General features: G+C 42.9%; 1 protein-coding gene across 1 annotated transcript; it reads right to left on the bottom strand.

Moving 5' to 3' along the window:
• Positions 1–3,208: 3,208 nt before the first annotated feature.
• Positions 3,209–12,061, bottom strand: fzd4 (frizzled class receptor 4). The gene is made up of 6 exons (XM_075473599.1): positions 11,402–12,061; positions 8,732–8,869; positions 7,741–8,121; positions 7,404–7,549; positions 6,223–6,470; positions 3,209–6,045 (listed from the first exon to the last, which is right to left on the bottom strand). Exons 1-6 carry the CDS (start codon positions 11,648–11,650, stop codon positions 5,627–5,629), a joined length of 1,581 nt encoding a protein of 526 aa, XP_075329714.1. The 5' UTR covers positions 11,651–12,061; the 3' UTR covers positions 3,209–5,626.
• Positions 12,062–13,019: the final 958 nt, after the last annotated feature.

The raw sequence follows: 13,019 nt of genomic DNA, 5'->3' as shown, positions 1-13,019 counted from the left end.
TCCAAACTGTGCTTTATACACAACTTCAAGTAAATTAAAAATTTGCACAGTTTGAGAAAAAAAGAAATTGTTGTTACAGATATCATTACAAAATTAGATTCGGTACAGTTTGAGAAATTCTTGTTTTGGCATATCCTATCACCAATAATTACAGTGCACTTCAAATGGTCAAATTCAGACATTATAGAGGGAAAGCACACAATTTCCCTTTGAAGTTGAGGATGAAAGAGGAAAAGTTACCAGCAAGTACATGCATATGACCATGGAACTTAAAAACCAGAAAGATAACAATGACTACAAAGCACAAGTTTCAGGAGAGACGAGATGCAACGTGAACAACCCACAGCAGTGGAATAAATGCAAGAAGACTGAGAGAAAAGTAGGGAAAGATGCTCAGTGCATCATGGGATGTCCAATGGCAGCCAGGACCTTACAAAAGGCAAAGCAAGAGTCACCTAACAACACAAACAAGAAGAGTGTCTGCCACCTCAACACAAACTGGGAGCTGGTTCTGCAGGAAGAGGACCCGCATGGCTGAAGGATGTACTGTTTCTGTTCAACTCTTAGAACATCATGACACCACTAATGAGCCTGCACTCAGAGAACAGTGTTATTTAGGAGCTCAGAGTGCCATCTAGTGTTAACAAAGGCACACACAACTGTGCTGATGTGGGAACATCAGCAGCTCTGTTGACATAAAAATATCACATGCGCTCAGGTTTGATGAGGTTAAGTCCATTGTCATTTGTCTGAGGAACTTCAAGACTAAGAGATATTATGACTTTGTGAGGAAAATAAATGTCTTGTAAAAGACACAAGAAGATTTGCACATTTATTTCCCATATACTGCCCCATGGAGCAGCAAACCCTGCAGATGTTTTATACAGTTTTTTCTGTTCATAGCTTTTGGGATTTTCTTAATGCTAAATGATCTGTCTACTGCCAGAATCAACACATTTTCAAATTTGTGACCTGACCTTAAACATTGAATACATCTTTGTCTTCCACAGAATACATTCAGTCTTTCACACACCCTGCCATGTATAAAGAGCTCTCTGTTTCAGCTTGATGGTGAATAATTCTCTAATCTCTCCCCTGGCCAGGTTTTTGGATTTCAGTCTCAGCTCGTTAACATGTTTGGCCTGAGAACCGACATTTTCAAATCCTTCTTGCACCGAATTGGCTCTCAGGCCAAGACAACTACGTCACCCAGAATCCCCAGTGGTGGCCATTACTTCAAACTATCCATAGAGCATAGACCCTGAGCAGAATGGGAAAACAATTTCAACATTTCTGAGAGGGAACAGCTGCAGCATCTCTTACTCGATTCCTTTCGCTTTTCTCACTGGCCCCTTTCATTTTGTTTTTCTTTCTCTCGTCTTTCACTTTTTTTCATTTTTTCTGTCCCTGGGTGCTCACTTCCTCCTCTTTTCCTTTACTTCAAATCTATATGTACTCAAATGTCTTAGCACCCCCTTAACACACACACACACACACACGCAGCAATGCAAGCAACCACTCATACACACAATTGTGCACAGGGGAATCCAGCTCTGAACACATACCCAAGAATGTTAGTCCAAGGAATTTTAATAGGGCCCTTTAACATTTAAAAAAAATCCAACATGCTGTGCCGTCATATTTTGTTCCACTTTGTAAGCGTTATTACTGTGCATATGTTTGAGTGTGTGTGTATATACAGTGTGAACTGATTTTGTCTGAGAAAAGCGGATATCCAGAGGCTGTGCTGTAAAGCTGTCGTTTAGGAGTATGATTTAAAGTGTAACTTGATGTTGTCTTAAGATTGGAAAGACTGCTATCAGGGTGATCTGTTGGCTGTTAAAGACTACAAGTCTCTGTGTCTCTAAATAACCGCAGAAATGTAGAAACTGCTGCCGAGATGGAAAGGCCTGGAAATTAAATGACCTGTGAGATACACTGGAAAACTCCCTTAAAACACCAGGAGGTTTTGAGCTTCAACAAGCGATGCAATACAAATACTACCATGTAAGGTATTAATTTTAGAACCGTTATAACTTCTCCTCTTTCTGTGTGTGTGTGTGTGTCGGTTTATGAACATGCTTGCTGTGCCCAAACTCTCTTTGCATGAGTGTGTGTGTCTGTGTGTGGGGAGCCACATCTGGAAACAATAAAGTAGTAGATGCTGTCACTCTCCCTTTACCTCAGGCTTTTGAGTGTGCTCTTAAACAAACACTCAATTCACTCACGGTAAATTACAGGAAGGCAATCGGAGCTGCACTCGGATATTATGACTCCATCTCGTCTTGTTTGCTGACACTCGCACACCCATGCATGCACACACATGAACATGCCAAGAATGAATTTTTCTCCAAAGCCTAACCACTATCAAGTTTAATTGAAAAATCAAATTACTCCTAAGTTTGGAGCTTGAGTTGGTTTGTGCTTCTGCAAATATTTCTGTGTATGCTGTAAAGGTGCATGTGTGTGTTAGGGATGTTGTAAGTTAAAAGTGTTGCTATTGACAATGGCAGTTTCCACTGTGGATTCAAAGCACATTTAGGCCTTCTGGGGCATTTTTTAAACCCAAACTAAGAGTAACTGTAAAAAAAAACAAATGTGAAAGACATCATAACAGAGTCACTGCGGTGTGGATGTTTGGCACTAACAGGCTAATCGGTGAGAGCAAACAGCTGTTTAAAAGTATTAGTTTGTCACCTCAGACAATAGGTGGCAGTATTGTCCAACCCAGTAAGTTAACACAGCGAAGAGCACAAGCAGCAGAACATTCATCCTTTCACTCCATTTACTTTCTGTCCTGAACGGCTCCATAGCAGCTTTTAGGGGCACAGAGATGTAAATATGCAACGACTGTAAAGCAAAGGTTCCCATGCACCTGAAACCTGAAGTCTTATTTGACTTTAAAAGGAGACCGTTTCAGGTTCAGAAATGCTGAGCTCTAAAACAGAAAAACTATTTTTTCCTTTTCTTATGATGATGTATGGAACAAAGTTTTAATCAATTTACTGCAAAGAAAACAGGAAGATTAAATTGTAATGAAAACACTTATTTGAAAAGGCCTTCATTCTGTTTAACATATCTGGAACACCACCACACACACACACACACACACACACACACACACACACACATATATATGCATCCTTCTACTGTGCATGAGAGAAGTACAGAGACGTGCAATATCATAACAACCAACTGGAAATCAAAATGTTTTTTTATTCAACTTCTGATACAAAAGTGTTTTTTAAATAAACAAGTTTTAAAATTTTGTCACTTTTTTTTACAAGGATAAATTAGCAGTTTCTTTACAATACATTGATGTCATTGTCAAGACAACGAGTGTTCAACACGAAGGAGCAGTCCAAACCTTAGAGGCTATGATCCGTGTTGGTGAACTGACCTCAGCGGCGATTCACATCTGGGTTTCTCAAAAGCATTTACAAGTCCACACTGACAGTGGTTAAGTGTTGCACACACTCGCTGTGTTTCAAGGCACATTCTGTGATTGTTTGGAAATGTCACCTGAAGCTCAGTGTGGTCATAGGAAAGGAGGGAGCCAAAACATTTGAGGCAGATTGAGAGGGAAACTACATTAGCTCAGAGGGGAGGTGGTCAGAGGTTAATTTAATTCACTTTAAGTGAATGTAATGTTTGTTTGACTTTGGAAATTTAATAAGTGTTCCAAGGTATGCTGGTTTCAGACATGCTGTTTTTTCCAGGGTTCTAGGTTTCACCAGAACCACCAACGCTGGATACAATTTTTAGGGAAAAACGCAGCCCTGAAATTATATTCGTCTCATTCTAAACATTGGCTTAAAAAAAAAAAAAAAAAAAAGGAGTGGGGCACTATCTGGTTACAGATGACACACAGAACAACAAACATTCATCACATTGCTCAGAAAAAGATTTGTGACGCACGCCACATATTACACGTACAAAGACTCGCAGAATTGCAGAAGCTTTGCTTTTTAGATTGTCAGGCTAGTACACAGTTAATGAGTTTGATAACTGCAGGACAGGATGAGTCAGGACAAAAACACTTACTGAATTTCAAGCTTGCAGTCATTGCACGGAACTACACAAATCAAATGGCAGCACAGGCCTGCTATTAACCTTCAGCCATGAAGTTCTGAAATGCACAAAAATCTCTTTTAGGGGGCGGGGGCTCGATTGTCAGGGGACTGAGCCTTAATGTATCAGGCAAGGTCAAAAAGAGACATCAGACAGATCTAGTGCCAGTTTCACCTTGCCGCCATGGCCACATATGAGCTGGTCAATTAGTTTTTTTAGCACCAGGTCTTTACTTCGAACAACCTACCTTCCAGAAAAGCACATATTTGTCCTTTTGATACCAAGAGTGCCTTCTTTCGGCACACTTTGCATCGGCTTTTTACATTTTATCGTCATGCAGGATACTGCATGAAAGCTTTACATAAAAAGCCTTTTGCTCTTGCATAATGTGTATTTTGGCAACTGATTGTCCATAAATTCTCCTTCTTAAACCTGCCTCTGACCCAGAGTTTGGAAAAGGGCTTGGGTAATAATTAAATTTCCTGGATTTCATGGTAACCCAAGAGCATATACAGTACAGGGTTTCCAGGAGAACTGATGCTTCTGGATTTATGGGACAACAAAAGGTACAACATGCACTCTCTCCGGGTACTTGCTTTAACAATATTTGTAAGAATGTAAAGATTTTTTTTGCAGCATTCATAGTGAACACCTCCCACCCAAACTCCCCCTGTTAATGGCTCTGTGCACATCACTGTGCTGTATGGTTTTAGTCCCACCTGCTTCACATATCATACCATTATAGTGCATTATTACAGCTTAGAGCTGGTTTCCCAAAAATTCAAAGCAATAAAAATCACCTGTACTTTTGTACTGTATAAAAAGGCATGACTCCTAACCGTCCAGATTAATGTTTAAATGTAAACAAATTGTACATGTAAGGCAACAATTTGGATTTTCATTCCAACACTTTTATGTTTTGACATCTATGAGTTGATTTAATTGCTGAAAGGTTCCTCAGGGTGTCAAATGCTTTTGGGAAACTTCAGCTCACACCCACACCATACAATATCTGCTCCAGTGTAAAAGTTTAAACTTCAAAAGACCCTTAAAAGACACAACAGCATACACGTTTTCTGGATTCAGCAGGTTCAGTCTCTTCTGCTGAAGATTCTGGAGAAAAAGAGAGACAGAGAGGTAGACACGGTGCTATACAGCTTATCGGTGTATCTTGTCTGCATATAGATTCTTCTGCTCTGCCTTTTCCATCTCTCTTTTTCCTTAACTTTTTTTTGCTTTCTCCACCTCTCTGGGCAACGGAGGTCTAACGGAGGTAGAGAGGCTACTATTGCTACTATTGTTTGACTCAGTCTTCCCATTTTCTCCTTCATAACCCCTCCTAGAGGCACAGAGTGCTGAGCCGTCAGGGAGCTCATGTGACGCCATTACACCCGATGGCTTCTTGAGGAGAGTCCTGCTACGTTCCTGTGTCGCTGTGACTTTTAACACTCCTCTCCTTTCTTGATTCTCGCCAACCTTCATTTAGCAGAATGAGTTTCTATACAAGAGAAGAAGGCAGAATTCATTCCTGTCCATCCTCACTCTGGGTTTCTTTTCACACCACTGTCTCGTTGCCCTTCCCCGGTTTGATCCAGCCCTCGCCCGGTGCCCTCTTGCCACCTCGGCTTGCTCGGCTGTCTCTGAGCAGCCGTGCAGAGCAGCGCTGCCAGGTGTGGAGAGTTTTCGCTGACCAGATCCACATCCCCGATGTGATGCCTACGAGCAGCGACATGAAGATTCGAAGCATCTCCGATGCCACGTATGAGTTCTGGGTGGTGGCCCTGAACTCCCCCCAGTGAGACAGCTGGTAGAGATAACAGCCGATGACGGTGGATGCTGGAACAGTGTACAGAACGGAAAACACCCCGATCTTCACCATTAAGCGTTCCAGCTTGTCTGTTTTGGCACCGTCCTTTTGCAGATTGGAGCGGATCTTGAAAAGAGCCACAAGGCCTGCGCAGATGAACAAAGTGCCTGGAGGGCAGGAAGGACACAAATGTCACGCAAGAGCCAAGCAACAAACAAATAACATAATGCCAGTCACATTTGAAAGAACTAAAAGGAGTGCATGTTTTAGAAATAGAATGGAAGAACATAGCAAAAATAAAAATATTGGCAAGTGAATAATTTGGATCACTGCTCTTTATTTACCTATTAGAAGGTACGTGGCAAGTGGTGCTACCACAAACCCTGTGAGTGCCTCCTGCTGCTGGTTGCCAACGTAACACAACCCCGTCAGGTCATCTGCATCCACCAGTCTCATGATGAGGATGACTATGGTTTTAACAGCTGGGATAGCCCAGGCAGCTATGTGAAAGTAGGAGCTGTGCATTTCAATCGCCTCATGTCCCCACTTCAGTCCAGCAGCCAAAAACCAGGTGAGGGTCAGGATCACCCACCTGGGAGAAGGGGTGGGGGGGAGAAAGAATGAGATGGGCACAAATCTGTTTTCATGTGTACAACTGAGTATAGTGTTATTTCAGGCAGACCACGAAAGCTGGTGTCAGTTCCCGATCTCTGTATAAGATCAGCTGATAGCAGCTGATCCCGATTCAAGCCGACTCCCTTCTACACATGCAGCCGACAAATTTCAGACAGGGCATTTGGTCCAAACTGCTCTAACCTGCCTGCCCCTGTTTCCTTCACTTCTCCTTCCTATACTGTATTTAACTTTAATTTCCAGTATGTCCATTCTTTGGATATTTGAACAGTGCAATGTAGCCTAATATAAATCGCTACATATGACAAGAATGATCATTTTGATGACAGCAGTCCAGACTGAAATATCTGTCTCGTATTTATAGTGAATAGAAATCATTTATTTCAGGGAGAAAGACCCCAAACTCAACTCTGAAGCCACTTTCCCTACAAAAGCATCTCAAAATGACCCCTTCATGTAACTTTTTAGAGCTAATTCGGTGGACGCACGCAGTCCTCATCTGTAACTTGGTTATCACGACAGCAGTTAGTTATGAGCTACATAACAGAGGGTTGTGATCATACTTCAGGAGAGGGTTAAGTCCTTGGCCTGTAGCTTTTCCAAATGGAGAAGGCAAACAGGAAAACAAGGGCCGAGTGAAAAGGAAGAAAAAGAGCTGTGACAGCAGTGTGTTTCCACTGCAACTTTATTTGCAGCACGCACTGGAAAAGCGGCGCTTTTACCCTGAGCACACAGGCCAACTTGTACAGAGGTTATGAGACAGGATAGTTTGATTTTTAAGGAAAACAGGATGCAAGTCTCGTGTTCCAATTGTTCGACCTCAAGCCATTCACAACAGCTGATGACACAACGGGCAAACTGGCACAGAAAAGTGAAGTGTGTTTGAACTAACCAGAGTGAGGAGGCCATGCCAAAGAAATAAAGGAGGAGGAAGACTATGGCACAGCCAGTGCTCTTTAATCCTTCTTGTACCAGAATTGGTACGGCTGTGGCATCCAGATCACAGGAAACACGCTCTCTCCCCAGAGTCAGTCGTACCTAGAAAAGTAGGTGGAGCTGAATTAATAACAGGAAAAGACAGCACAAAGACCGAGTTTTACCATGTCATCTTTTTTTGTGTTGAGAAGCTTTACAATTTCTTTTGACTTCACAGTCTTTAAGCCAGTCTTTTAATCTTTTTAACCAAAATACCCTAATTGTAACAATGACAGAGTGGATATCCTGCTTACCAGGTAGGCAACGCTGTACAGATTGCAGCACATGGAGAGAAAGATAATGGGCCTCTCAGGGTAGGAGAAACGCTGCGAGTCCAAAAGAAAGGTCAGGACAGTCAGAGTGGTAGACAGGAAGCACAGCACGGCCCACACTGCCATCCATGCATCCGTGAAGACTTTGGCCCCTCGTCGGTAGAGCCCGCTGTCATAGCCACACTGGAGAGTACAGGTTTCAGTCTGCTTGAGCCAGGTGTACTGGTCAGGTGCAGATCCCAGACATTCCTCCTGATGGGGAGGATGGCGGACTGGCTGGTAGGGAGGGTCCTCGTCCCCAGGACCCTCCATACACATGTGATTGTGGTCGTTTTGAGGTGGGAAGCGACTGCAGTTGAGAACCTGCAAAGAAAACATGGTGTGAATTAGTACTTTTTGCTCCGTCCAACAAATTTTTCACATCACTCAACAAAATGTTGAATGCCATGAGCACGAAAAAACATGAAAACTTGTCAAATAACAATGCAATGGTCCTCTTCTGCTCACTTTCTACCACTATTGGCCTTAGGTTAGCACTAGTATAGCTTTTAACTTTTTCATTTGGTTTAAAACCAAAATGAGTTCACAGTGGTGCTTAGAAAGTCTCGATCAATGACGTTAATGTTAAAAGAGGCTCATTAAAATTTACTCTGTCAAATAATACAAGTTAAGTGCCTCAAGATAAACAGCTGCTGGTGCTTATTTTCCACTCAAGCTCCATTAAAAAGAAAATCACTTCAACGAGGTATTAAAAGAGTGCCACTTAGACCTCAAACTTGGACAGACTGTAGAAAAACTGATGTCTGTTTGATTCAGCCAGCTGTTTTAATGCAGGTAGGTGCAAACTACTGCAAAAATGATGGAAAATGATCCCATCCAACTGAAATAACTGCAAACAGACCTACTATCAACCATATCCTGAGGACAAGCTTGTTGAAATTTCTCAGCCAGTTCTCGTGATGACGTGACTCACCTCAGGCCATATGAAGCCAAACTCATGGAGAACTGGGAGGCACTTTCTCTTGACGGACAGGCACATGCTACCACATGGTCCGATGGGGATGGGGACCTTGTCCGTGCACATGGGCACATAAACCGAGCAGAGAAAAAACTGCAGAAAAAGAAAGGGGTAAAACATTACACGGTTAAGATTTGGTTCTTTTTATGTGCAACAACGATCTGCAAACTGAATTTCAGTTCTTTGGTGGACTCTGTGGGGGAAAAAAAGCGATGTCGCATCAGTCATATGGGGTGTAAGAAGATCACATTTGGCTTCTCCATCTGCTTGTGTGCAAGTCTACCTATCTTGCTACTTTGTATGCTTTATCTTGCAATACATTAACATCACAGATTCTATTCGCAGGGTCTCCATTCTGACTTCTAGTAAGAAACACTGCAGCTGACACTACCCTGGCCCAAGGTCACACATGACTGCATTGTTGGGGGGAGAAAAAAGGAACATGACAACACTATGTGCTACATCATGATGCACAAACCTCCCCCTAACCCAATGCTATGTTTTCTCAGTTAAACAGATCTTCCAGATTTGCTCATAAAGATAGTGAACAATCATATATGACTTTAGGGAGTGTTTACAAAGTGAGAGAAAACCCAGTATGGAGTAACAGCGGGCAGAGTTTTCAGTGGTTTAATGCATCTACTATGAAATCTATTTGAAGGCAGAGTGTGAAATTGCGCCAGGCTCACGACAGAGGGAACGATTCACTCCGCTACCGTTTGAAAAAGGAAACAAACATTTGCCCCACGTGCTTGTACTGGTGTTTAAAGTAAGGAAGTTTGCCGCTGTTTTTGCATTTTAGAGTTGCCACCGTATGTATTGGGTCTCAATGAGAGCTAAATGTTAATGTTAAGCCTCGGCCCAGTGATAGACAAACCACAGCCCTTGAACGAAGCCCAAATGAAACATGAATCCGAGAAGTGTGTCAAGGTTGGGAAATAAATACACAGGGGGATGTTGGACAACTCTTATTATCCATGAAAAATTAGCTGCAATGTAAACGGAACATTTGTGAACCACTGTGTTCCTGATATAAAACACACCAAATAATGATTACAAACTGAATAGATTGAATCAATTGGCTGCTGTTCTCTTACACATGTACAGGCTTATAGTGTTACCACAAAACACCTTTGGTCATTATGGTGTGGTCCCGTAAAACAGTGTCACAAACTGTGAGGAGCTACGCTGCCTAAAAGGCACTTCTCTGACTCAAACTTACCAAATTGTCCTCTGATCAGTATCTGAGTTGCAGCTAGACTTTATCTGCAAGCTGAGCAGACAGACTTACTGATCTGAGGACGGTATTAAGTTTCTCTCCACAAATATTAAAATACCCTTTCCCAGAAATTATCACAAGTTGTTTGTCAGTAGCCATTGGTGAGTTAAAATTAAACCAGCAGTGTTTTCCAAAAGTACAGGCTTGTGCAACGTGAAAGGCTGTGGGAATCTTTTATGTCAGCTCATACTCTCACAAAGGTTAATACAAGAGCAGGATATCAAATTACATGCAATTTGATGTCTGCTTCTCACGGTGAGTTATGCATACTCAACCAGTGATGGTAATGCAACCCCTTCTGAGGTGTCCCCCCCTGCCTCCGACCGTTTGTAACCTGAGTGCTGCCACTTCAGTGCTAAAAGCTGCTCCGGTTACCAGTCAGGAAGCCTCCCATTAGAGCAAATGTTAGGCGATACCGTCTCTCTTTCCCCTTTTTCCCTCTTTAGTTGAGTGTGTGTGTGTGTGTGAGAGAGAGAGAGAGAGAGAGAAAGAGAGACTGACTTGGATGTCAGATAAACTTACTGGATAATTTACAATTGGGGGAAAGCAGTTTGTACTGCAGCAGCTCCATGTTCTGCCTAGTTGTCTCAAACCTGTTGTTTTTTTGTTTGTTTTTAGCTCTGTATTATTACTACATGCCAACACGTTATTATATCCTGTTTCACAACATATAGATATCTATGTTTAGAGTAAACACAATTCACCCAGTCTGCCACCCCACTTCCAAAAAAAAAAAAAATAGAAAGAAAGAAAGAAGGAAGGAAGGAAAGAAAGAAATCTGCCCTGTTATGTCACCAGTCATTCCAATTATAGTCTTAAGTAAAATCTCAGAGACGCATAATGGGGCCAATCAAATTTTTTCTTACATGGTGCATGAGTCAAACAAGCAGCGCTTGTCTCGGGACACTGAGGGCACCATTGTTTTCAAGAAGACAGTACAGTATATGGCCCTGGAGATTCAGCTGTTGCTGTGTGGGGCATGAACTCAGAATGTCAACAGACAGAGGGGACATTTTCAATGAAATTAGCATGGCAGCCTGGCACAGCAGCAGGGAGGGAAGGCTTACTTTAACTGCATGGGAATCGACCCCATAATATGCTCATTATTGCTGGCACCATCCGTCTGAGCGGCTCACAGAATAGGCAGTTATTGCTGGTAGCTCCCTGTCATGTGCTCTGGGACCACACTATGCTGCTCCGACTCTTTGCGCGCACTCACACACACAAATATAGCACACTTTCTGGAGCCAGTCAGACTTATTTGCCCAAGTCCTAAGACTGAGTGCGACTCCAGCAGCTTCAATGTGCACTTTTAAACTGTAATGACAGAGGACTGGGTGTAGTACCTTGAGTTGGCTGGAGCAGCCGTACTGGATGAGCGGCGTGAACGTGGTCAGCTGCAGCTCTGCGTCCGATTGCAGCACGTTGCCGACCAGATTGGGCATCTTGGTGACGTTGTAGCCCAGACCCTGGCACATGCTGATCCGGATCGGGTCGCAGGTCATCTCCTCTACCTCGTCGCCGAAAGCGTTGACCACGCAGAGCGGACAGACGAGGAGAAGCAAAGCGGCCACGGCGAGCGACATCCCGGGCATGTTCTCCCCCCTCCACACTAAGCGGGCGTCCTCCGTATAACTGTAATTATCTCCACAAACAAGGTACGGTCGCCTTGGTAACGAAAACACGTGGATATAGTCCAGCAGGAGTGAAGAGTGCAGTCCGTGCTTTTTTCTTTCTTTCTTTTCTTCTTCTTTTTTTAAAGAGGCAACAATATCCCACTCTGAGCCATTCAAATATCCAAAAAAATCAGCAGCGAAACATCGCAAGATCTACGCGTCTCATGTGTTTAATTATTCAGTGCGTCTGCAGTTAGGAAACACCTACATCGTAGAATAATCCCCGTTTTTTTGGTTGCGTTGTCTCTCCTCGTTGACTTGGTGTGTTGAAGCGCAGCGGTGGCCCGACAGATTCAGCTGCTCTGGTTTAGCGCGTACTGCCTACAAGCGTTCACTGATAAACTTTATTGTGTCTGTGAAGGGAGACTGTTTCCCCGTCCAGCGGAGATCCGACCAATCCGTGCCCGGGAGTTGAGTTTCCCTGACCAACCCCTTGCCAGGAGGGCGGGATCCAAAAGAAAAATAGAAGGGCGAGCATCCAGCGTACACCCCCTATCCTCTATCCATTTTCTCTTCGCCTTCTCGATTTTGCCTCTCCTGTCTCATTTCCTTTTTTTTTTTGTTTTTTTCTTTCTCGTTTTCCTCACAACATTCAACTAATTCTGACAATATGCAGAACTTGTACTTTGCCTTATGTTTAGAAAACACTCGCATCTATGTGGTGTGTGAGTATGCTTTTGTTTTGTATTTAAAGTCCCTTATGATGCTTTAAGGCTGTCAGGAACCCCACCACAGGTTCCACTCCCCCCTCTCTCTGAAGGCCCATCAGCTCTAAGTGCTCATGACATTGTAATTGAAAGTAGGGCTTTAAGTGATGCTGAAGCATTTGAAATCTGTTTTGCATTGCAATGAATGCACACACTGGATGGGGTTTTGTGTGCTTGTGGCACCCCGGGAGAAGGCCTCTCTTTTACAGCATGAAACTAGGAGTGAAGAGGGTTGTTTTGGCTTTTCAGTGTTGTAAGTGGACATGGGCGAGAAAGGGCCTGGGTCGTTTTGGGAGGTGGGAAGCTGAAGGAGTACTTGATTTATGCTTTCTTCTGAGTAATTTGTACAGTTCAGAGAAGAAGAAAAAAAAGCATCTGTCAGGTGTAATTAAATTCAGTTTAAGAACCTCAAAAATCTTTTGAAATACAAACACCTGGGTTTTTACATGACTTCCAATCTCAGACGAGTGGGGACGTATGCATTAAGAAGATTCTTAGTCTCTGAGAGAGAATTATATTGCTTTGTGTGTCCAAAAATGCCAAGCATTATTTGCTTAAAATGTATTTTTTGATTATTTGAA

The sequence above is a fragment of the Odontesthes bonariensis genome, chromosome 9 (assembly GCF_027942865.1).
Source record: "Odontesthes bonariensis isolate fOdoBon6 chromosome 9, fOdoBon6.hap1, whole genome shotgun sequence".
In the NCBI taxonomy this organism is placed as follows: Eukaryota; Metazoa; Chordata; class Actinopteri; order Atheriniformes; family Atherinopsidae; genus Odontesthes; species Odontesthes bonariensis.
The sequence above is the reverse complement of the archived record's forward strand: the minus strand, read 5'-3'. Positions and strand labels throughout refer to the sequence as shown.

Excerpts from the sequence above, each read along its gene's own strand:
- fzd4 (XM_075473599.1), bottom strand. The coding sequence starts at position 11,650 with ATGCCCGGGATGTCGCTCGCCGTGGCCGCTTTGCTTCTCCTCGTCTGT. Across the intron at positions 8,122-8,731 it reads TTGGCTTCATATGGCCTGAG|GTTCTCAACTGCAGTCGCTT; the intron begins GTGAGTCACGTC and ends TTTTCTTTGCAG. Across the intron at positions 7,550-7,740 it reads TGTACAGCGTTGCCTACCTG|GTACGACTGACTCTGGGGAG; the intron begins GTAAGCAGGATA and ends CTACTTTTCTAG.